At 35.9% G+C, this 23,189-nt stretch overlaps 6 protein-coding genes across 9 annotated transcripts; all 6 read left to right on the top strand.

Annotated features, from left to right (window-relative positions):
• The first annotated feature begins 1,213 nt into the window (after positions 1-1,213).
• On the top strand, positions 1,214-2,999 carry LOC119981653. 3 transcript variants are annotated; one of them, XM_038824731.1, is made up of 4 exons: positions 1,214-1,438; positions 1,543-1,632; positions 1,789-2,192; positions 2,628-2,999. In XM_038824731.1, exons 1-4 carry the CDS (start codon positions 1,418-1,420, stop codon positions 2,749-2,751), a joined length of 639 nt encoding a protein of 212 aa, XP_038680659.1. In that variant the 5' UTR covers positions 1,214-1,417; the 3' UTR covers positions 2,752-2,999. The 3 variants fall into 3 exon arrangements, with proteins under 3 accessions (XP_038680659.1, XP_038680657.1, XP_038680658.1); XM_038824729.1 differs by having other exon boundaries at positions 1,744-2,192; XM_038824730.1 differs by lacking the exon at positions 2,628-2,999 and having other exon boundaries at positions 1,744-2,521.
• A 2,291-nt stretch (positions 3,000-5,290) lies between these two features.
• On the top strand, positions 5,291-7,878 carry LOC119981652 (NAC domain-containing protein 59-like). Its single transcript, XM_038824727.1, has 4 exons — positions 5,291-5,652; positions 5,770-6,032; positions 6,546-6,680; positions 6,790-7,878. The coding sequence occupies exons 1-4, from the start codon at positions 5,511-5,513 to the stop codon at positions 7,489-7,491; spliced, it is 1,242 nt and encodes a 413-aa protein (XP_038680655.1). The 5' UTR covers positions 5,291-5,510; the 3' UTR covers positions 7,492-7,878.
• A 471-nt stretch (positions 7,879-8,349) lies between these two features.
• On the top strand, positions 8,350-9,549 carry LOC119981690 (NAC domain-containing protein 69-like). The gene is made up of 3 exons (XM_038824780.1): positions 8,350-8,607; positions 8,712-8,977; positions 9,060-9,549. The coding sequence occupies exons 1-3, from the start codon at positions 8,439-8,441 to the stop codon at positions 9,450-9,452; spliced, it is 828 nt and encodes a 275-aa protein (XP_038680708.1). The 5' UTR covers positions 8,350-8,438; the 3' UTR covers positions 9,453-9,549.
• A 1,685-nt stretch (positions 9,550-11,234) lies between these two features.
• Positions 11,235-13,981, top strand: LOC119982282 (NAC domain-containing protein 14-like). Of its 2 annotated transcripts, XM_038825583.1 has the most exons (6): positions 11,235-11,496; positions 11,590-11,855; positions 12,113-12,400; positions 12,511-12,706; positions 12,740-12,915; positions 13,436-13,981. In XM_038825583.1, exons 1-6 carry the CDS (start codon positions 11,349-11,351, stop codon positions 13,631-13,633), a joined length of 1,272 nt encoding a protein of 423 aa, XP_038681511.1. In that variant the 5' UTR covers positions 11,235-11,348; the 3' UTR covers positions 13,634-13,981. The 2 variants fall into 2 exon arrangements, with proteins under 2 accessions (XP_038681511.1, XP_038681510.1); XM_038825582.1 differs by having other exon boundaries at positions 12,511-12,915.
• Positions 13,982-14,984: 1,003 nt separating this feature from the next.
• LOC119981651 (NAC domain-containing protein 69-like) lies at positions 14,985-16,183 on the top strand. Its single transcript, XM_038824726.1, has 3 exons — positions 14,985-15,296; positions 15,401-15,666; positions 15,749-16,183. The coding sequence occupies exons 1-3, from the start codon at positions 15,128-15,130 to the stop codon at positions 16,133-16,135; spliced, it is 822 nt and encodes a 273-aa protein (XP_038680654.1). The 5' UTR covers positions 14,985-15,127; the 3' UTR covers positions 16,136-16,183.
• A 3,451-nt stretch (positions 16,184-19,634) lies between these two features.
• LOC119981635 (protein NTM1-like 9) lies at positions 19,635-20,935 on the top strand. Its single transcript, XM_038824709.1, has 5 exons — positions 19,635-19,742; positions 19,835-20,001; positions 20,109-20,365; positions 20,433-20,531; positions 20,612-20,935. Exons 2-5 carry the CDS (start codon positions 19,848-19,850, stop codon positions 20,795-20,797), a joined length of 696 nt encoding a protein of 231 aa, XP_038680637.1. The 5' UTR covers positions 19,635-19,742; positions 19,835-19,847; the 3' UTR covers positions 20,798-20,935.
• The last annotated feature ends 2,254 nt before the right edge of the window (positions 20,936-23,189 follow it).

Here is a 23,189-nt window from a genome sequence, read left to right as displayed (position 1 = left end):
GGCATCCTTTGCTTGTTTTTTTTACATCTCAAGCATATGATAGCTCCATAAAACCAGTGCTAGCTTCTGTTCTACATCATTCATCCAATTTTATATCATGTAAGCAACTCATTAAAATCAAAGAGAAAATCTACTTTAAGTTTCTCCTCACAGCTGCATTTTCCTTGATTATTGTCTGTACAGTTCACTCCATGGAGTGGTACAATCTCTAAGAAACATATAGTTTTGTGATGCATATCAAGAAAAAATAATTCCTGAAAATGTTTTGATACCATCTCAAACTGCTTGATTGGCTTTACTTCTCTCTATAGATATATGAATGTATTATGGTCATATAATGAATATCATAATTTTTATTATTTTCTTTTAGAAAACTAAAAAAAATACATATAAGTTGTAAATAAAAACATTTAACAACTCTTTTTCATACAACATAATAATTAATTTGTCTTGATGAAAATGAAATATTATCTTTGTGGATGAAGAAAATCGTCATGCCTAATCAGTATGACAGGTGACACGAAGGTAATAACTTGCACAGAGAAGACCTCGTAAAGAGAAGTTCGCTAAGTCAAACCCCATCCTACCGTAGGAGAAGGGAATGATAGAGAATCTGATAGCTTCCTTCGACCTTGACCTAGTATGGTAAGAGTATGGCGGTGGAATTCCTTTCAGAGAAAAGAACCAGAGAAGTGGGAAAGAAGAAATGTAATTCTCATTAACAATTTTCGTAATTGTAATACAAAGCTAAGCCTCTCTTATACAAGAAAAGTAACAGAATAGTAACTAACTCCTTAACAGACGTTACTAATGTGTTGCCACGTCACTCTGTCAAGTAACGACAGAACCAAAGACTAAAACATATCACTAAAACGACATCGTACTCTATCAGAATCCATAGGAATTCAAACGACATGCGATCCTAATAGACACAACAACCAGGATACTAATAGTCTAAACAACCGAGAAATCTTGCAGGTATCACAATCTCAACGAGTATACTATGATAAGTCGTGCAGAATTTCCCATCAGACAATTTTTTTTTTTTTTTGGTTTTTATTACAATTTACTCGTTTCCAAGTAACTTGTGCCAATCCAGACAAAAAAAAAGAGAGTAACTTGTGCCAATGGTTACCAGCCACTCTACCTTGGAGTGATTCGTTGATAGAAAGATAATGGGGAACATTTAACTTGCAAAAAGAGAGGAGAAAAAGACACACACAAAGGCATAAAGCTATTTCAATGAAGTCCAGAGCAAGTTGAGGTCCAATCATGGAATAGAAATGTCTTCTTAGTTCTTATTATAAATTATCTGTGCTACACTCCTCTCCCCACACTTCAGAGTAACCAGAGCACACAGAGAGAGAGAGAGCGACCGAAATTGCACATTCACAGTTCCTCTACGATCGCAAATCAGATGACTATCACTTCTTCTCCGGTGAGTTCTCTCTTTTACTGCTTCTTTTTGTTCTCTCTTTTATATTCTTTAATTTTGGTGTTTGTGTTTCTTTCTTTTCGGCTTTATTTCAATGTAAATGGAAGATGACGAGCGCAAACGACATGGAAGTTGAACCAGATCATGACTCGGTTTCTCAGGTTGAAAATACTCTTACGGATATCACTTTCCCAGAGGTACGATAACTACCTCTTGTATCTATCTTCTGTCTATTATCAACATAATCACATAGAGCGCTGATGGAAATTTCAAAGCTAATGCTTGGTGCTTTATAAATCTTATTGCAGATATCCCTGGAATTTATGGCAGAATTCTTGAACTCTAATGGGCAGGATTTCACCTCTCTCATTGCGCCGCAAATACACATGAGTCAGGACCCCTCTTATGTGAATCTTCAGCATACAAATGGCATCACTGATAATTATACCATGTCATTGCCTCAATTTGGCCCCATATATCAGCAAGACAACAACACAGAGGTGATGAAGTTGTATCCGACTATCCAGTATGTACAACTCTACTCTAGAATGCACGCTGCTCCTGATAAGTCCAGCCTATCAGAGCCATTGCGTAGTCTGCATATTGGGGATATCAGTGACACTGAAGTAGTTAAAGCATGGGCAGATGGCTGTTTGCCGGAGATGCGCTTGATGCAGGGTCTCTCTTATGAGAATCTTCAGCAAACCAACTGTGTTGCTGATGAATATAATTTACCGTTGTCTCAATTTGGCACTAGTTGTGATGTAGATGGGATCACTGAAGTTGTTGTGGATGGGATTGATGACTTTGCTTTACGGTACATGGAGCGCTTTGATCGTGAACATGGGCACAAGTGAGACGAAGTCTAGATGGAAGTTGGGACAGACGTGTTCTTTATTATTTATTTTACTATCTATTTAAAGTCTACCTTTATTTTATCTATTTTATGAACTATGGGTAGTTACGTCCTTTTAATGATTTTGACTAGGGTTCCTGCGTGGACCTATTTATTTCCTTGATGTTAGTTGGGAGTTTTATTATTGAGTTTTGATATATGAAATAACTGTCGCCTAAGCACGTGAGTTGATTTACCTATAATTTTTGCTTGTTGCGTAAGTTAAGATTATAGAAGAGTTGATTTCTATTTGTGTGTTTGGATTTTTTGCATTCATTAATCTCACGCTGCATCAAGTTGTCAGCAAGACAACATCTTAGAGGTGAACTCTTATCCGGCTATCCAGGATGTACACTCCTACTGCGGAAGTATGCAATTTGTCCCTAGTGACTCGAGCCCATCAGAGTCATCAGGAAGTTAGCATGTCGAGGATATCAGTCACACTGAAGCAGTCAACATGTTGTCCCCTTGCTGTTTTGACACAACTCTTGGAGGCGATGATGAATGGCTTTGGGATCGGTTGTTTGAGCCTGGTTCTGCATATTTTTCCTAGACATGAAAATAGAGAAAAAATAAGCAGAAACACGTAGGAACTGTCGATGAAATGCCTACCCTACAATAAATGGAAGGTCTATGATGTCGGATGATATGATGTCCTTTGTGAGACAAGAATGTGGGTGTATAACCATACCATGATGGTTTTCTTGTGAACCCACTTTCTTGTCTCCAGGTTGACATGATATTGCGCGGCATCATGGTCATTCCCTTCAATACAGAGTGATGCTTTTGAGTGTTATGAGTTGTGTATCTGGTAGTAGTGGCTTTATTTAAGGTTAAAATATGTACTCTATGTGATTTCACTATTGTGTGTGCTTTATTTCCTAGAATGTGTAAAGGAAATTCCTCTCTTATTGTAGTTTCAGTTGGCTTGTTTATGCTGTCAATGCTAAGTGCCTCTTAGAATTATATCATATGTTAAGGCATCCTTTGCTCTCTGAAAACATTGAAAGAGGCATGTGAGTATGCCTTCCATTGATTTAAAGGAGCAATGTTTTAGACAGTACTGTCCAGGCACCCAAGTACAATCCTAAAATCAGTTGTGTTGTTTGATCAAGAACTGATTCTAACCTAATTTGGCCAGAAACGCATATACATACATATACATATACATATATATATATATATATATATATATATGCTTAAAAAAAAAGGAAACACTAGCGGACAAACTTTAACAAAGCTTCTCAAAACGAAATTCTGTGAAAAATAGAAGATAAGTAGTTAAAATATCAAAAGAAACTTGTCATATCACGCCGGGTGCCAACCTAACTGGTTTCCATTCGTGTATTTCTACTCTATGAGTAGGGTTCGACCCCTGTGGGCCGGGTTCGAACCCTATGGATTGCATGTGTGTGTGAGTTGGAGGGCCACACGTGTCATATCATCATGCGTGGTGTATGTATACGTTTCTATTGCCAGAAGAAACTTGTCATGTACAACTAACTCATTCTCACTCACAACCCATATATGGAACGATCTCCTTCTACTAACTATGGTTTTTTTTCTTAAAAATTAATTTATTTGGTTGTGAAAAAGAGAAGATTGAAAGATGATGGGCAAAATAGATATGAAAGGAATGCCAGGGTTTAAATTTCTGCCAGCAAATGAAGAACTCATCGAACACTTTTTAAAGCTCAATTTGATTGGCTATGATGACCAAGTCTCTGCTGTCATTGCCGAGATAGATATCAACAAATATAAGCCTTGGCAATTGCTTGTGAGTTCTCAAGCTGAAATAAATTAATTCACAGTACTTCTCAAAGCTTATTGTTAATGTCATCAAGCTTTTTGCTATGTAGCATAAAGCCAAAAAAAATAGAAATGTGTAGCATTCAGTATAATGAATATAACGTGGTATGTTTGGTTCGAAACAAAAAATCATATGTAACATGAAGAAGGCATAACAATTCTAGACGTCGAATATAAACTCAAAACGTTCGATATTTCGATCACGATAAATTATTGGATTTGTTAAACCAAATACTACACATTTATGATTTTGAAAATAAAATTCGACCCCCAAAAAGGTGCTACAGAGAGCAGATCGACCCCCAACACGGTGAACACCCCCTTCCCTGAATAGTCAATAACACTGTGATTGCCTTTTACACATCCATTTAGTGACGAGAAAAACAAATTGGGGTGGTTGTTAATTATATACATAAAAAATAAAAAAAAATAAAAAATAAACTTCATCTGCCTTATGGAAAGCCCCCACCACCTACTAAATGATAAAAATTATTGTAACTAGAACTGCCAAAACAACTCGAAGGATGAATTTTTTTTATCCCTATCATTCAGATTAGGATCTTCACCTACACTGACATAGAATAAATTTTGAAGAATTAATCTATCATTAAATTAGATAGGCAATTTAAAAAAATCATATCGCAGAAATTTAATTCAATATCAAATTGAGCAAAAATAAAAGGCGGATCCACATTTTTGAAAATATGAGTCGTAGCAATAACAATAATATTTTTAGTGGACATGTAGCATTCAAATTTAGTGAACATGTAGCATTCAAACTGAATGACTCTATGAAATTACGTCGATACTTCCACATATTACGGATAACTTAGGAGACATCTCTATTTTTCCCTAGAGAATATTTAGATTATCCGTGATCATCGTAACTCTACAGATAGTGTGAACCAATCCATTCATATAACCCCAACAAGGTATAAGTCGTGCAGAATTTTGCATTAGACAATTATTTTATTTTTTTTGTTTTAATTACAATTTACTCGTATCCAAGTAACGTGTGCCAATCGTTAATGGGGAACATCTAACTTGTAAAAAGAGAGAGGAGAAAAAGACATGAGGGCATAAAAGCTATTTCAATGAAGTCCAGGCCCCATCATCAAATAAAAATGTCTTCTTTACTTCTTATTATAAATAGTCTGTGCTGCTCGCCTCTCCCCACACACACTGCAAGTCTGCAAGAATAACCAGAGAACCTACGATCGCAAATCAGCAGACTATCACTTCGTCTCCGGTGAGTTCTCTCTTTCACTGCTTCTTTTTGTTCTCTCTTTTATATTCTTTAATTTTGGTGGTTGTTTTTCTTTCTTTTCGGCTTTATTTCAACGTAAATTGAAGTTGACGAGCGCAAACGACATGGGGGCGACAGATTTCGGACCAAGTGATAAACGACTAGTCGAATTTTACTTGCGCCAGAAGATCTTAGGCAATGATGACGAAGTTTCTGCAATTGCGGAGATTGATTATATCTGCAATTACGAGCCGTGGGATTTACCTAGTAAGTTCCATATATCTCCGATCTCCGATCAGACTGAATTTGTTATTTGTTTGTTTTTTTTTCTCTGGAATATCTGTATCTGAAATTTCTATTAATTCAATTTTGGGTTCTGTGTAGTGCTGGCGGCGATACCTTCAGAGGATGCATGGTATTTCTTTTCTTCTCCAGATCGGAGGTGTAGAAAGAGTGGAAATAATAACAGGGCAACAAGGGCTGGTTCCTGGAGCGAGACCGGCAAGAAACGTGAGATTAAGAACGGAGAGAACCAAGTCATCGGTTTCAAGATAATTTTGGTCTTCTGCGAAGGTCGTGGGCGTGGCAAAGTCCGGACTAACTGGACCATACACGAGTATCATCTAAATCCCTCTTGTTCCAATGGGGTATGATACACTATTTCTTTCTTCTCCTTTTTAATTTCTTTGGTGGTTTATGGTCTATTTGCTGTGGGAGTATGGTCCTTTTTTCCTTTGGCTCCCTTTGTATTACTTCTGTTTATTTTTATTTTGTGTCTGGTCCATCCGGGGACACTGTAAGGAGGCAAAATTGAATGTTTTGCAACTTTCACATCTGATTCTTGCTCTGAAGCAAAACATATTTACTGGCACTTGCTCATGACCATGACCAATGCTCATCCCCAGCATCATATGACAACCTGATCATTAGCATCTGTAGTGAGTGTTGTGTTCTCTACAAGTGTACTAATACTCTAGGAACCTTGTTCGAGACTTCGAGTAATTGGAAGCCTTTATTGCAAATATTATTGAATATATGACAAGTAAGAGTAGTTTTAAAATTTTGATGTATGATATTAGTTTTCATGGAAGTTTCTGTTTCTGGTATTTGTGTTCAAGCATACTTGCCTCCTCAACTTATTGGTCTTTCAATTTGTGTAGAGGGATTATGTCCTCTCCTGCTTGCATCGAAGACCCCCCAAAAAGACTGTCAATTCAGCGGTTGATGAAGTTGAACCAGGTTATGACTCGGTTTCTCAGGTTGAAAATACTCTTGCGAATATGACATTGGCAGAGGTATGAAAACTGCCTCTTGTATCTATCATCTGTCTATTATCAACTTAATCACAGAGCACTGACGGCAATTTCAAAGCTAATGCTTGGTTCCCTATGAATCTTATCGCAGATAGCCCCACAGTTTATGGTCTTGGACTCTAATGGGCAGGATTTCACTTCCCCCATTGCGCAGCAACCGGAGATGCACATGAGTCAGAATCCCTTTTATGTGAATTATCAGCATACAAATGGCGTCACTGATGATTATTTGGCTCAATTTGGTACCATATATCAGCAAGACAACAACACAGAGGCGGTGAAGTTGTATCTGCCTATCCAGGATGTACAACTCTACTCTAGAATGCACGCTGCCACTGATGAATCCAACCTATCAGGGACATTGAGTAGTCTGCATATTGAGGATATCAGTGACACTGAAGCAGTTAAAGCATGGGCAGATGGCTGTTTGCCGGAAATGCACTTGATGCAGGGTCTCTCTTATGAGAATCTTCAGCAAGCCAATTGTGTTGCTGATGAATATAATTTGCCATTGTCTCAATTTGGCACTAGTTGTCAGCAAGACAACATTTTAGAGGTGAACTCTTATCCTGCTATCCAGGATGTACACTCCTACTGCGGAAGTATGCAATTTGCCCCTAGTGACTCGAGCCCATTAGAGTCATCAGGAAGTCAGCATGTCGAGGATATCAGTCACACCGAAGCAGTCAACATGTTTTCTCCTTGCTGTTCTGAAACAACTCTTGGGAGCGATAATGAATGGCTTTGGGATCGGTTGTTTGAGCCTGGTTCTGCATATTTTTCCTACACATGAAAATAGAGAAAAATACGCAGAAACACGTAGGAACTGCCGATGCAATGCCTACCCTACAATAAATGGAAGGTCTATGATATCGGACGATATGATGTCCTTTGTGAGACAAGGATGTGGGTGTATAACCATAACCATGATGGTTTTCTTGTGAACCCACTTTCTTGTCTCCTGGATGACATGATATTGCGCGGCATCATGGTCATTCCCTTCAGTACAGAGTGTGATGCTTTTGAGTGTGATGAGTTGTGTACCTGGTAGTACTGGTTTTATTTAGGTTTAAAAGATGAACTCTATCTATTTTCACTATTATGTGTGCTTTATTTCCTGGAATGTATAAAGGAAATTCCTCTCTTATTGTAGTTTCAGTTGGCTTGTTTATGCCGTCAATGCTAATTGCCTCTTAGAATTATGCTATCAAGGCATCCTTTTTACATTGAAAGATGCATGTGAGCATGGCTTCCATTAATTTTAAAGGGGCTGTGTATACACACACAGTGACACAGACATATATCATGTTAATCATCTAATTCTCCATCAACCAGGATAATCCAATTTGGATTTGTATTTTCTCCATCAACCATAATTTTTTTAGCCTCGCCAGTGTATTTAGTTTTTACAGCAAAGAAAAGACAAAAGAAATCACTAGTTGACAAACATTAACAAAGCTTCTCACATACGAAAATCTGTGAAAAATAAAAGATAAATAGTTAAAATATCAAAAGAAACTTCTCGTGTACAACTCACTCACTCATTCACTCACTCATAACTCATATAAGTCATCAGTCATCAGTCATCAGTCATCAGTCATCACTCACTCACAGCCCGTATATACAACCCTCTCCTTCTACTTCTCCCCTGTTTCTGTTCTTTTTCTGACCATTTAACTGTGGTTTTTTTTTTTTCTTAAAACTTAATTCGTTTGATTGTAAAAAGGAGAAGAGTGAGAGATGACGAGCAGAGTAGATGTGAAAGGAATGCCAGGGTTTAGATTTCTGCCAACAAATGAAGAACTCATCGAACACTTCTTAAAGCTGAAGTTGCTTGGCTATGATGACCAAGTCTCTGCTGCCATCGCCGAGATAGATATCAACAAATATGAGCCTTGGCAACTACCTCGTGAGTTCTCAACCTAAACTTAATTAATTTACTTTACTTCTTAAAGCTTATTGTTAATGTCATCAAGTTTTTTGTTCTTCATTGTTGGGTGCATGTGTGTGTAGAATTTGCAGCCACAGAATCAGATAATGATACATGGTACTTCTTTACTCGCCCCGATTACATATTCGCAAACAGCAGACGCGCAAACAGGAAAACCATTGGTGGGTATTGGAAAATTACAGGGAAGGAACGGAAAATTCTGGGTAAAGATAAGAATGAGATAGCTACCAAGAAAAGTCTGGTGTACTATGAAGGCCGTGCGCCTAATGGAGTGAAGACCAATTGGGTCATTCACGAATATCATTCCAGCATCACATACTCTCTGGAGGTATTTGGAAGTTTGTACTCTGTTTTCTGTTAACCACGTTACTGTATCACCTCCATTGCATTAATTCCTAGATAATTTGCAGAGAGATTTTGTCCTCTGTCGTTTGAAGAAAAACCAGGATGAAGAAGACAATGTCAACCTTGAAGAAGGCCAATCCCAATCCCAATCCCAACCGAGTCAGAAAGAAAATCCAAAGAAAAGTAATTTCTTTCACGAGGGATTTCAATCACAGTGTGGCTTCAATGGTGAGCAGGATTTGGAGTGTCCGTCTGCGCAAGAGCTGGAGAAGTACATGTGGAAGGAGAGGAAGGAAGGGCTTTCTCCTTCTTCTTCTTCTGGAAAACTTCATACTGATTTTTGCAGTAATAATGATTGTATATATAAGTTAGAGACGATGTCTGACGAGCACTTGGACTGTGGAGGAGCTGAGTACGAAGGGAAGCTGACAGAGTTTGCAAATTCACTTTTTGTCTGACTCTGACCAAAGTTGTCAACTGAAGTATTTGTGTCATGTACATATAATCTACTGCAATATCTTTTGCTAGTTGGAATGTCTGGCTGAATGTGTTGTTTTGTTTAATTTACGTCGAAATACAATAAGAAAAAAAAAGGGTACATAACAAAGCAAACCAAAAGGCCAAGAAGGCAAGTCTTACATTCTACTTATAAATTGCATGAACATAGATGGTAGAGTTCATACTTATTAGGACCTACAAAAATTCAATCGTACTCTCCAAACATATCTGTACAGAGAACAAGAGTGTTTAGGGAGCACACGTTTATTAAAAATATTGGGCTCACGTTTTAGAGAGAAATATTTCATCATTCCCTGTGTAGCCTATTTAATGCGACAAAGAGATTGACATAAGAGTAATAAATATGCATCTCAATGTGGATCCTCTAAAAGGATTGTATTCAGATTTTAATATTGTACCAAATGTGACCATTCAAGGAAAATTTTAAATTGACATGACATAATTGATTGTTTTAGAGTATATTTTTTTTAACATTCTAGAGGAAAATCAAATAGTTGTATTTTGTGTTATAAGTATGTTTAAATTATACAGTAAAACCTCTTTTTAGTCATGGATTGGCTCAAGTTGAGTATAGAACTTTTGAAAACATCTCAGCTCGCACGGGACAACAGTGTTTCTTTAGCCCAAAAGAAGGCCCAAGTCAGAGCCAAGTTTTGAAGAGACTGTATTGTATTCGTATGTCTCCGTCGCTCTGAAAGACAGGAAGGAGAGAGTGAGGCAATTATTTTTCTTTTCATTATTTCTTGCTGGGTGGTAATTAATTACATTGAACTACCACGTGTTGTTTCTCTACTCGTTGTTGGCCCGAATAACTTCTCAGCAAAGCGAGGAACAGTCTTCACACGTGTCTTAAAAAGTTCTCAGCTAAGTCTCAAGTAAAGGAATAACTACAGAGTAGTCTTCCTGCCTGTTTGGCAGGGCGGCTCCACAAGCGGAGCCGCCCACAGCGGCTCCGTCATGCCAAACAGGCGAAAAGCGCCAGCGGATCCGCTGGAAATTTCCAGCGGATCCGCTTTGTACAGCGGTTTTGCCGCTGTAGCTTTTTGGCGTGGGTCCCACGCCAAAAAGCTGCAGCTTTTTTTAAAATTTTTAATGTGTGGGTCCCACACTTTTTAGATAAAAGTATTATTATTTTATTAATGGGACCCACTTAATTGTGTTTAATGGTTTAAATAAAACTATTTTTTAATAAATTAATTATATTTATGCATTTATAACTATTATAACAGTAAATTTAATATTAAAATAAAATTAATTTAATTTAAAAAATACAAATAAAATATTTATATTTAAGACTTTTAATTTTATAGGTGTTTAATTTTAATACATAATGATAAATTAAAAAATACAATAAATATAAGAAAATTAATTGATTACTTAAATATAAAATAAAAAATACAATAAATGTAAGAAAATTAAGTTGATTAATTAAAAATTACTTCAAATTAATTTTAAATATAAATTATATTTGATTAATTAAATGAATACTTAAAATTAATTTTAATAAGAATTATATTTATTAGATTACTTTTAATATAAATATAAAAAATTAATATTATAATACTTTAATTCAACAGTTTTTCCGCTAGCGTCAGTTTTTATTTCACCAAACACCTCACAGCATATTTCACAGCTTTAAGCTCAGCATATTTTCCACACCATTTCCGCTAGCATTGAAAATCAATTTTTCCGCTGTGCCAAACGGAGCCTTCGTCTTCGTCTTCGTCTTCGTCTTCCTCGCTCTGTCTTAGTAGCTGTAAAGCACTTGCTCCACTCGCTCGATCGAGCTGCTTTGCTTCATAGCTGTAACTGTGTAACAGCAAAGAAACAAGAAAATGAATGACATAGTGGGTTTCAGGTTTGTTCCAACTGACAGAGAAATCATAGACCATTATCTGAGACTGAAGCTGCTCGGCGATGTTCATCGAGTGTGGGCAATAAACGAGGTCAATGTTTTCAAGCACGAGCCATGGGATTTATGCTGTAAAAGAAAACCCTAATTACTATTTTTCTTTTTCTTTCAATTCGAAAATGTTGGTGATTTCTGATTGTTTTGATGTTTGTTTTGTGCTGAAGGGCGTTCTGCAATCCAGTCAGATTCGATGTGGCATTTCTTCTGCCAGAAGGATTACAAATACGCGAGAGGTGAAAGAGTGAACAGGACCACAGATGCTGGATACTGGAAAAAAACCGGTAATGATCTGGATATCAAGGAAGGAGTTACTAAACAAGTGATCGGTGCCAAGAAGACTTTGGTTTTCCACATTGGCCGTAGTCCTAATGGGAAGAAAACCAACTGGGTAATGAACGAGTTTCATCCCACTTTTGTCCCTCCCGGCCAGGTACTGTCTCCAAATTCTCTCCATAATTTAAGATATTTGGTTCCATGTTTGACATTGCCCTAGTTTGGTATTGCTATATTTTATATGAATTATTGCTGTTGAATTGTTCAGAAATCGGAATCTAATGCGTATACTCAAAGATGATGTTTGTGTTCTTGATCACAATCTGATGTTTGATTGATATGGTCACTGACATATGGGGAATATTGCAATTAGAACTCATGATATATTGTGTTTTTTACTCTGTTTCTATGTAGAGGACGTTTGTTCTTTGTCGCTTGGAGAAAAAAGGTGGTGAGGAGAATGATGGTACACCCGGCGTTGAACATAATGCCCCTTCTGGAAGCAGAAATCATGTTGGGGATAATACGTTTTCTACTCCAGAAGTGATAGGGAACACTTCTCTGCCTATTGTGACTGAAAATGGAGAACGCGTTGTGGACGACAAAGTTTTTAGTCCAGAGGTGATAAGGAACGCTTCTCCGCGGCCACTTCTTACTGAAAAAGGAAATTGTGTTGTGGAGAACACAGTTTCTTTTCAAGAGGTGATAAAGAAGATTCATTGGCTGACACTTTTAAATTTCAACAGTTCTTCACTATGAGAGGCAGATTGAGAGTCATACTTATTTTTTCAGTTTTGTGATTCAATATGCAGGGGAATAATTCAATAGAAATGTATTTCAAATATTTGGCTTCCGTACCACTGGAGCTGCCGGATACCATTCTCTCCCCTGCATCTGAATTCCAGGTGCAGGAGACCGTGGCAGCTAACAACATTCAAGCTGATAATTGCATTGCTAGTAACCTTGAAGGAGCTTTTTTTAATTCTGATGTTAACATTGAAGGTGATGATGATATCGACTTATTTCTTCGTGATCTTGAATATGTCAACCATGCAGAAAAAGAAACTCAAGTAGACCCATTTGGTACGGGCAATGACAGCATCATTTATCATAGATCAAATGGTGCATTGAGTGGTGGTGGTTCCAGCATTGATCAGAGAACAAACTCATTCGATGAATTTAGTGGCGATTGGTGCATGATTGATCAGACAATACAGGTAAATAGAATAATCCTCTGCTAGCGAATAAAGATAAAGTTCAATTCAACATAAGTGCTTCAATTTGACATTTAGAATGAATGTTCTTTGGTTAAAATGTTCTGTTCAAAGTTCAATTGAACTTCTTAGAATGAACCATAATTGTAGAAAAATGTCAATGGGAGTATTGTAATGATACAAGGGAAAGGACGGTCCATCGTTATTAGACTTTCCCTTGAAACATTACAATGCTTCCATTGAAATTCATACAATGAACAACTCTGTTTTCTCCTGCAGAAGTCCAGGTGATAAATTTATGCTTTAGAATGTGTATAACCTATACAAACTTTGTAGTAACATTACTAGGTCCGAAGCTCTCATGTTACTGTATTTCTTGTTCTGTGTTGTGGAGAACACAGTTTCTTTTCAAGAGGTGATAAAGAAGATTCCTCAGCTGACACTTTCAAATTTCAATAGTTTTTCACTATGAGAGGTATATTGAGAGATCATACTTATTCAGTTTTTGTGATTCTTAATACAGGGGGTTAATCGCAAATGTTTCGATTCCCCACCATGGGAGCCGCTGGATACCATTATTCCGCTTGATCCTGAATTCCAGGTGCAGGAAACCGTGGCGCCTAACGACATTCGAGCAGAAAATTGCTTAGATAACCTTGGGGGTGATAATGGAGGGCTTTGGGATCCGCAGTTTTTGCCTGGTTCTGTATATTTTTCCTAGACATGAAAATAGAGAAAAATAAGCAGAAACACGTAGGAACTGCCGATGCAATGCCTACCCTACAATAAATGGAAGGTCTATGATTTCGGACGATATGATGTCCTTTGTGAGACAAGGATGTCTGGACGTGGATGGTTTTCTTGTGAACCCACTTTCTTGTCTCATGGATGACATGATATCGTGCGGCATCATGGGCGTTCCCTTCAATATAGAGCGATGCTTTTGAGTGTGATGAGTTGTGTATCTGGTGGTACTGGTTTTATTTAGGTTTAAAAAGATGAACTCTTTGTAATTTCACTTTTCTGTGTGCTTTATTTCCTAGTATGTGAAAAGGAAATTCCTCTCTTATTGTAGTTTCAGACTTTCGGTTGGCTTGTTTATGCTGTCAATGCTAATTGCCTCTTAGAATTATATCCATATGTTAAGGCATCCTTTGCTCTTCATTGAAAGAGGCTCGTGAGCATGGTTTCCATTAATTTTAAAGGGGCAATGTGTGTGTGTATATATATATATTATCAATTATTTATGTTTATCAATTAATTGGCTGGTTTTACCGCTTCAATTCTTTAAATTATTTATGCTTCTGCAATTCAATATCTTTTCATACCTCCTACGGCTGATTTGACCGCCTTCATGGATGGTTTTAAATCATTCTTATTAATTCTGTTTATTAATATTATGTTTATTATTTGAAATTCTTTTGATTCGTTTCTGCATTTAAATATCTGTTCATACCTCCTACGGCTGGTTTAACCGTCTCTATGGATGGTTTTACAAGTTTTATTTTAATTCAATTCTGTTTATTATTAGAAATTCTTTTGATTCTTTTATTTGTTTAAATATTGTATAATCTGTACAAATATAGTGTAGATTCCTTTATTTATGTTTTTGTTTAGATCTACTTTAAGATCTATCCCGCTTATCAATGCCTATCTTAGTTTTCTCCTTTAATCTCCTCTCTGCTTGCCTTGATGCTTGTCGTTATGGTATATATATATGTATGTACATATGCCTCTTAGAATTATATCCATATGTTAAGGTATCCTTTGCTCTTTGAAAACATTGAAAGAGGCATGTGAGCATGGCTTCCGTTAATTTTAAAGGGGCACTGTGTGTGTGTATATATACACACACACACATACATCACCAGATTAATTTTTTTTTTATCCTCACCAGTGTATTTAGTTTTGGCAGCAAAGAAAAGACAAAAGAAATCACTAGCTGACAAACTTTAACAAAGCTCCTCACATACGAAAATCTATGAAAAATAAAAAGATAAATAAATAGTTAAAACGTCCAAAGAAACTTCTCGTGTACAACTCACTCACTCATCACTGAGTCACTCTCACTCTCACTCTCACTCTCAGCCCATATATATAACTCTCCCCTTCCACTTCTCCCCTGTTTCTGTTCTTTTTCAGTTTTCTGACTATCTAAACTGTGACTTTTCTTAAAACTTAATTTATGTGCTTGTAAAAAAGAGAGGAGTGAAAGATGACGAGCAGAATAGATATGAAAGGAATGCCAGGGTTCAGATTTCTGCCAACAAATGAAGAACTCATCGGACACTTCTTAAAGCTCAAGTTGCTTGGCTATGATGACCAAGTCTCTGCTGCCATCGCCGAGATAGATATCAACAAATATGAGCCTTGGCAACTACCTCGTGAGTTCTCAACCTAAACTTAATTAATTTACATTACTTCTTAAAGCTTATTGTTAATGTCATCAAGTTTTTTGTTCTTCATTGTTGGGTACATGTATGTGCAGAATTTGCAGCCACAGAATCAGATAATGATACATGGTACTTCTTTACTCGTCCCGATTACATATTCGCAAACAGCAGGCGCGCAAACAGGAAAACCATCGGTGGGTATTGGAAAGTTACAGGGAAGGAACGCAAAATTCTGGGTAAAGATAAGAATGAGATAGCTACCAAGAAAAGTCTAGTGTACTATGAAGGCCGTGCGCCTAAGGGAGTGAAGACCAATTGGGTCATTCACGAATATCATTCCAGCATCACATACTCTCTGGAGGTATTTGGAAGTTTGTACTCTGTTTTCTGTTAACCACGTTACTGTATCACCTCCATTGCATTAATTCTTAGGTAATTTGCAGAGAGATTTTGTCCTCTGTCGTTTGAAGAAAAACCCGGATGAAGAAGACAATGTCAACCTTGAAGAAGGCCAATCCCAATCCCAACCTAGTCAGAAAGAAAATCCAAAGGAAAGTAATTTCCTTCATGGGGACTTTGAATCACAGTGTGGCTTCAATGCTGAGCAGGATTTGGAGTGTCCGTCTGCGCAAGAGCTGGAGAAGTACATGTGGAAGGAGTGGAAGGAAGGGCTTTCTCCTTCTTCTTCTTCTGGAAAACTTCATACTGATATTTGCAGTAATAATGATTGTATATATAGGTTAGAGACGATGTCTGATGAGCAGCTGGACTGTGGAGGAGCTGAGTATGAAGGGAAGCTGACAGAGTTTGCAAATTCACTTTTTGTCTGACTCTGACCAAAGTTGTCAACTACTGAAGTATTGTGTCATGTACATATAATCTACTGCAATATCTTTTGCTAGTTGGAATGTCTGGCTGAATGTGTTGTTTTGTTTAATTTACGTCGAAATACAATAAGAAAAAAAAAGGGTACATAACAAAACAAACCAAAAGGCCAAAAAGGCAAGTCTTATATTCTAACTTCAAATTGCATGAACATTGATTGTGGAGTTGATAAATATTAGGACCCACAAAAATTTAACCATACTCTCCAAACATATCTATCTGGGATAGGGGGTTGAATTAATCCCATCAATTACACTAAATCTCCGCCATTCAATGCATGATTGCTTTGGATTTGACAATACCACATTTCTCCATTCAATGGTGCAGATTTGGTGAAAGCCAATTTTTTTTCCTATTTCATCAATGCATGTGCAGCCTATTTAATGTGACAGAGATTGACAGAGAGTAATAAATATGCATCCCAGTGTAGGTAATCTAAAGGATTCTATTCAGATTTTAATATTTTCCAAATATGACCATTTAAGGCAATTTTTAAATTGACATGACATTTGTTTGCTTTAGACTTTAGAGTGTATGTTTTTTACATTTTGGAGGAAAATCAAATAGTTGTATTTTGTGTTAGAAGTATATCTAAATTATACAATAAAACCTCTTTCTAGTCATAATGGTGAGACCAAACTAATTTTATTATTATGAAGAGGTTAAATAACTTAGTAAAGGTGTACCTACAATTTCTTTTTTACTTAGTTATCCTTGATGCAAATGGTATAGATTATAGAGGTACAATATACATTACATTAATAATAAATTAATTGAGCATGTCAAATCCAAGATATAAACATTGATAAAAGAGACATACGTAGTTTCAAAAAATTAGTGCTAAGAATATGCAAAATTATCTTAAAAGTCTAAAAAAATTAGTGTTGAGAATATGCAAACTCATCTTAAAATTCTAATTCTCCTCTTATTGGTAGCTCATTTATCTATGTAGTGTTGAGAATATGTAAAATCATCTTAAAAGTAAGAAATTCATCCAAGCATATCTATACATATAGCAAGGTGGTTGGAGAATTCACATTTATTTAAAAATTGGGCTAACGATTTGGTGAGAAGTGTTTCACCGTTGCACGTATCACCTCTTTAATTTTATTACTATGAAGATGCTATAACTTAATAGAGGTGTAGTTATAATTTTTTTTTTGACATTATCCTTAGTGCAAGTGATATAGATTATAAAGGTAAAATATGCACTACATTAATAACAAATTTATTGAGCATGTCAAATCCAAGATATAAACATTGATAAAATAGACAGACACAGTTTCAAAAAAACTAGTGCTGAGAATATGCAAAGTCATCTTAAAAATCTAAAAAGCTAGTGTTGAAAATATGCAACTCATCTTAAAATTCCAATTCCTCTCTTATTGGTAACTCATTTATTTATGTAGTGTTGAGAATATACAAAGTCATCTTGAAAATAAAAAAATTCGGTCATACTCTCCAAGTATATCTATACAGATAACAAGGTGTTTGGAGAATGCACATTTATCTAAAAATTGAGCTCACGATTTGGTGAGATGTATTTCACCGTTGCACGCGTTACCTCTTTAATGTGATCAATAGACTGATAAAGAGTAATAAATATGCATCCCAATGTGGATCCTCTAAAGGATTCTATTCAAATCTTAGTATTGTAGCAAATGTGTGATCAAGGCAAATTTTAAATTGCCATGACATAGTTGATTATTTTTAGAGTACATATTTTTATATTCTAGAGGAAAATCAAATAGTTGTGTGTGCCATTTCTTGGATGGAGTAAATTTAAGTAATTATGAGAGCTACATTATCTCTAAGTTCTAAGTCTTTTTTTTTTTTTACCACATAACATAGTTGATTGCTTTGGGGTGGGGCTTGTATTTACAAAAATTAATTATTAGCAGCTAGTCATAACTAACAAGTCAAGAGAGAAAGTGCCAATTAAAAAGGCAAGGGAATGGCGTCCTCTGGTGGGTAGTAACCCTTTGTGACCAAGTTTAAGTCTTTGTCAAGAATATTCTCTACCGACATTATTATTATATCAAAAAATAAAAAAGAAAACTTTGAGAGAACATTCTAGACTGAGTACAATTTCATATAATTTATTTGTTAATTCATTACTAGTCTTTACCACCTATACATTGCCTCAACTTTTGAAGCTTGTTAACCCATGATCCCAGATCGTATTGGTTTGACTTAACTAAGTAATATATAAACAAATATCTAGTCCCTCTCACACAACCGATACATTTTCTGAGCCTAGAAACCAAAGAACAAAGTTGTTCTAGTCTTTGCCCCAAACGGACAATATTGATTTGTAGTATTTGGATTAGATTTTCTAATATGATATCGGAGCAAGACTCAATCCATTTGGACATTACCTATACTTGCCAACTTGTTGTGTTTGACATAACCCATTCTACAAATACGGGAAACTGTTAAGACTTTATCCCACATCGAATTGATATAACCCAATCGAGTGACATATAAACAAATGTCTAGTTCCTCTCACACAACCAAAATAGTTTTTTGCATCTAAGAATCACTGAGATGGCCGAAGAAGAACAAAAAACCGTGCGAGTATTTGACCCTAGACAATCAATATTGGTTTGGCCGAATTTTTTAATAAAGCTTCATATTATATTAATTTGTACTATATTACCGAATTAACAAATTTTTGTAAACTGTATTGGTTATTCCATTAATTTTACGAATAAAGGACAAAGGGTTTTTACACTCAAGTGGGAAGCATTACTAAATAAAAACAAATCAATAGAGAAAAAGGTTAAAAAAAAAAAAAAAGGCAAGTGATGGCATTCTCTGGTGGGTAGTCACCCTTTGAGAGCAAGTTTAAGTCCCTCTCAACTGAAAGAATTTTCTAGAATCAATACAATTTATTTTCTCATTAATTTATATCTTACTCTTTTTCAATTTTCTCTCGGCTTGGTGATTTAATTATTCATTGATTAATTTTATGAAAAAGGTTAAGTCATTAGCTTGATTGCACTTATTCATTCATCATGGTGGTATAAGGAAATTTATATTTTGGTAACTGAGAACGAAATCATTCAAATTTATCATTTGAACATTAAATATTGACCTAAATTCGAGTTATTAGGTTCGTGTGCACAAAAGTTTTCTATCAAAACTCAGCGTGGCCACAAAGGTATTGTTCACAGTGAAAATCAAACTCAAAACCTTCCAAGTCCATGCGACTTGTCTAAGATAAATCTCTCTTAATATTATTGGCTTCCACAAACTCATCCTTGCAAGTTACAAAACTTATCAGTCAAGGGTCTCTAAAAGAAAAGAAAATAAATAAATAGATAAAACAGGACTTGCAATGTAAGGTTATTTGCCAAGATTTTTGAACAACACTCACTGCCACTGCCACTGCCACTGCCACTGCCTGTATATATATACTAGGACTACTAGTATCTTCTCACTCACAAGTCACAACAATATTGATCTCATCCTCTACTTCTGGTTTACTGACACAGTGTGCCCCAAAAAACCTTAGAAATCTCTTACTCTGTTTCATCTCTGTTTTTTCAGGTAAGTTTTGTCTTGTTGGTTCTGTTTTTGTTCTGTTTTCTTGTTACTCTTTTGGTGATTTTGTTCTTCATCTTCTTTTCCTTGTATGAAAGACTCAAGAGCACAATGGATTTTGAACAAGGACCGGGTTTTCGATTCCATCCCACCGATGAAGAACTCATCAATCATTATCTGAATCTGAAGAAACTTGGTTTGGATGACGAAGTCTCGGCTATTGGAGAGCTGGATATTTGCAACTTCGAGCCTAGCCAGTTACCCCGTACGTATCAAACGACGAACGTTCCATTACATTTACATTACTTAACATAGACATGATGTTCATGTTGAAGGTGTGAACCTTTAAATTGAATGTGCGTGTTATTGTAGAGATGGCTGCTACCCAAACAAACAATTACATATGGTACTTCTTTCCGCGTCTGGATTACAAGTACAAAAACAGCAAGCGAGCGAACAGGAGAACCGATGGTGGGTACTGGAAAGGTACGGGCAAGGATCGCAGAATCATGGATGGAAACAACAATGAGATTGGCACCAAGAAAACTTTGGTTTTCTATGAAGGTCATGTACCTAATGGAAAAAAGACTAACTGGGTTATTCACGAGTTCCATTCCAACATCAACCAGGTATTGCATCACACCTACTTATTGATTCTTGGATCATCAGATGATTAAAGTAATAAACTTGGTGCAGAGGGATTTCGTTCTCAGTCGTTTGAAGCTAAAACCGGATGGTAGCACTGATGATCCAATATATGAAGAAAGCCAGCCAAGTCAGAATGCAAATCAACAGGTTAGAAACACATTCCTCCTTTATAACTTGTACTTGTAATTTAAAGTTACTGTAAAGCTAATGACTGCTTGTTTTTGTAGATGGAACCTCAAGTTCAGGAGGATTTGGGCTATTTTCCTACTGCCTTCCATGATCCGAATTTCGGCTATTTTCCTACTGCCTTCCATGATCCGGATTTCGGCTACGCATCTGCACAACAGTTGGAGATGTATATGTGGCAGGAAGGACCCTCCTATGGAAGCTCTACATATTCGAATGGTTATTGATACAATATGCATATAACTATATTGTTTAAGTTTTCTTAGGAGTGTGTATGTGTTTGAACTAAAATGTTTGCCTAAAATGTACTGGTGTGTTAGGGTTTTAATGTTGAAATATAAACTATAAATGTTGAATGAAAGGTAATGAAGTTTGTATGTACATTGTTGCTCCTTGCTTGTTATTTGCCATCAATGTTGGCATCTGAAATCTTACATTTTGGTTGAGTATGAAGGATTTTCCTAAAAACATGTCATGGACATAAGTCAACTAAATTTATGGGATATGTAAGTATTGAAATAATTGTTGAAGACTCAAAATGGACGCACATCTGGAGCACCATACTATCAGTTATAGTGCTCACGGTAAACTATGAGTAGCCAAGTGTGGAGCAGATAACTGTGAAAAGTATCTAAGTAGTAAGCTATCTTAAGATGAGTGCTTCTTTTTTCTCAAATTCCATGCTTGACTAGAATGTCTAAATTAGGGAATGGTTGGACCCTTGAAGTATCATATCATGGACGTATTATCCAATGCAATATCTTTTGCTACTGGAATGTCTGGCTGAATGTGCAGTCTTGTTTAATTTAATAATTTATGTCGAAATACAAGAAGAGAAAGGGGTACATAACAAAGCAAACCAAAAGGCCAAAAGGCAAGTCTTATATTTCACTTGAAAAGACTTGAACATTGCATCTCGATAGATAGTGAGGAGTTTGGAGAATGCACGTTTATCAAAAAATTGAATTTATGATTTGGAGAGAAACATTTCACCGTTTCATCATGCATTCCCTCTCCAATATGACAAATAAACTATTAAAGAGGAATAAATATGCATCCCATTTGCAGATACTATAAGAGATTGATTTAGTATTATACCAAATGTGACCATCCAAGGCAAATTTTAAATTGACATGACATAGTTGATTGATTTGGAGAGAATCAAATTCTCATTAACTCCACCTTTTTCCCAAAACAAATTTCCTACTCTCTCTTTAATTCTCCCTTCATTAACTCTACTTCAGTCGCCGACACTTAACTTCACATCACCCTCTTTTTTCTGTCCAATCATGACCTTACTGAAAGAAAAAAATTGACCCCTCCATGTGTTAAAAACCCACATTATAATGGTATATGGTGGAATTATTTGGAGATATCAACAAATTTTACATATAAGCAAGTTACATGTAATTTTTTTTTAAATGTGTACAATGTAGGTTTAGAGTTTATTTTCTCTAATACTTTGTTTGGTAGCTAGTTATCCACATAGGATGCTAGCAATAGACTTATAGACACAATGTAATATTAATATATTCATCTAATTATAAGGATAACCACTAAATGAACCTCTCCATATGTGATCCTTCTTCCTTCCTTGAGTTGGGGGTTTGAATTTACAAAAGTTGATCATTAGCTAGCCATAACTAAAACAAATCAAGATCTAAAGGGCCAATTAAAAAGGTGGGGGAATGGCGTTCTATGGTGGGTAGTAACCCTTTGAGACCAAGTTTAAGTCTTTGTCAAGAATATCCTCTACTGACTTATTATTATGTCAATAAATAACACTCTGATAGAACGTTCTAGACTTAATAATAACTAGTCTTTACCACCTCTACAATCTATATTTCTATTAATTTGCACCATATTACTGAATTAAAGAAAATTTGTAAACTGTATTGGTTATTCCGTTAATTTTAATTTGTTAACTCATGCATCCTAATTATACCAAAAAGAAAATTCTCCATTAAAGGATGTCATTTCTTTCTGGTTTCAAGTGTGCCATGCATGAATAAAGCAAAAACAGGGGATTTTATATATATTTTCACATTATACAAGTTTGTCTTTCGAAGGGTCTAAAATCGAACTGTCATATGTTTGTGCACATAAAAATTTTTCGCCGGATGATCGGATAAGTTGGACCAAAACTTAACACGTGACCACAAAAACGTTACACTCTCGAGTGGGAAGCATAACTAAAAAATAACAAGCCAATAGAGAGATTAAAAAAAAGGTCAAGTGATGGCTGTATGTGGGGGCTAGTCACCCTTTTAGAGCAAGTTCTCACAATAGAATGTTCTAGATTCAATATAATTAATTTTCTCATTAATTTATTTCGTACTCTTTTTCAATTTTCTCTTTAACTATACAATTCTCCCTGCTTCATGATTTAATTGTTCATTGATTAATATTACGAAAAAAAAGGGTCTTTTCTCATTTGCTTGATTGTTCTTATTTATTCATCATGGTGGTCTAAGGTTACAAAACTTATCAGTCAAGTGTATCTAAAAAATAAATAGATAAAACTTGGACTTGCAATGGAAGCTGATATGCCAAGATTTTGAACAACACTCACTACCACTGCCTGTATATATATACTAGGATTACTAGTATCCTCTCACT

The sequence above is a fragment of the Tripterygium wilfordii genome, chromosome 17, assembly GCF_013401445.1.
Source record: "Tripterygium wilfordii isolate XIE 37 chromosome 17, ASM1340144v1, whole genome shotgun sequence".
In the NCBI taxonomy this organism is placed as follows: Eukaryota; Viridiplantae; Streptophyta; class Magnoliopsida; order Celastrales; family Celastraceae; genus Tripterygium; species Tripterygium wilfordii.
Note: the sequence above shows the minus strand (reverse complement) of the source record. Positions and strands in the feature narration are given on the sequence as shown.

Coding starts and splice junctions, on each gene's coding strand:
- LOC119981635 (XM_038824709.1), top strand. CDS start 19,848: ATGGATTTTGAACAAGGACCGGGTTTTCGATTCCATCCCACCGATGAA. Junction 20,366..20,432: donor TCCATTCCAACATCAACCAG/GTATTGCATCAC, acceptor AACTTGGTGCAG/AGGGATTTCGTTCTCAGTCG. Junction 20,532..20,611: donor GTCAGAATGCAAATCAACAG/GTTAGAAACACA, acceptor TTGTTTTTGTAG/ATGGAACCTCAAGTTCAGGA.
- LOC119982282 (XM_038825582.1), top strand. CDS start 11,349: ATGAATGACATAGTGGGTTTCAGGTTTGTTCCAACTGACAGAGAAATC. Junction 11,497..11,589: donor CGAGCCATGGGATTTATGCT/GTAAAAGAAAAC, acceptor TTTGTGCTGAAG/GGCGTTCTGCAATCCAGTCA. Junction 12,916..13,435: donor TGATTGATCAGACAATACAG/GTAAATAGAATA, acceptor TTCTTAATACAG/GGGGTTAATCGCAAATGTTT.
- LOC119981690 (XM_038824780.1), top strand. CDS start 8,439: ATGACGAGCAGAGTAGATGTGAAAGGAATGCCAGGGTTTAGATTTCTG. Junction 8,608..8,711: donor TGAGCCTTGGCAACTACCTC/GTGAGTTCTCAA, acceptor ATGTGTGTGTAG/AATTTGCAGCCACAGAATCA. Junction 8,978..9,059: donor GCATCACATACTCTCTGGAG/GTATTTGGAAGT, acceptor GATAATTTGCAG/AGAGATTTTGTCCTCTGTCG.
- LOC119981652 (XM_038824727.1), top strand. CDS start 5,511: ATGGGGGCGACAGATTTCGGACCAAGTGATAAACGACTAGTCGAATTT. Junction 6,033..6,545: donor ATCCCTCTTGTTCCAATGGG/GTATGATACACT, acceptor CAATTTGTGTAG/AGGGATTATGTCCTCTCCTG. Junction 6,681..6,789: donor CGAATATGACATTGGCAGAG/GTATGAAAACTG, acceptor ATCTTATCGCAG/ATAGCCCCACAGTTTATGGT.
- LOC119981651 (XM_038824726.1), top strand. CDS start 15,128: ATGACGAGCAGAATAGATATGAAAGGAATGCCAGGGTTCAGATTTCTG. Junction 15,297..15,400: donor TGAGCCTTGGCAACTACCTC/GTGAGTTCTCAA, acceptor ATGTATGTGCAG/AATTTGCAGCCACAGAATCA. Junction 15,667..15,748: donor GCATCACATACTCTCTGGAG/GTATTTGGAAGT, acceptor GGTAATTTGCAG/AGAGATTTTGTCCTCTGTCG.
- LOC119981653 (XM_038824729.1), top strand. CDS start 1,418: ATGACTATCACTTCTTCTCCG. Junction 1,439..1,542: donor TGACTATCACTTCTTCTCCG/GTGAGTTCTCTC, acceptor TGTAAATGGAAG/ATGACGAGCGCAAACGACAT. Junction 2,193..2,627: donor TTGTCTCAATTTGGCACTAG/TTGTGATGTAGA, acceptor CGCTGCATCAAG/TTGTCAGCAAGACAACATCT.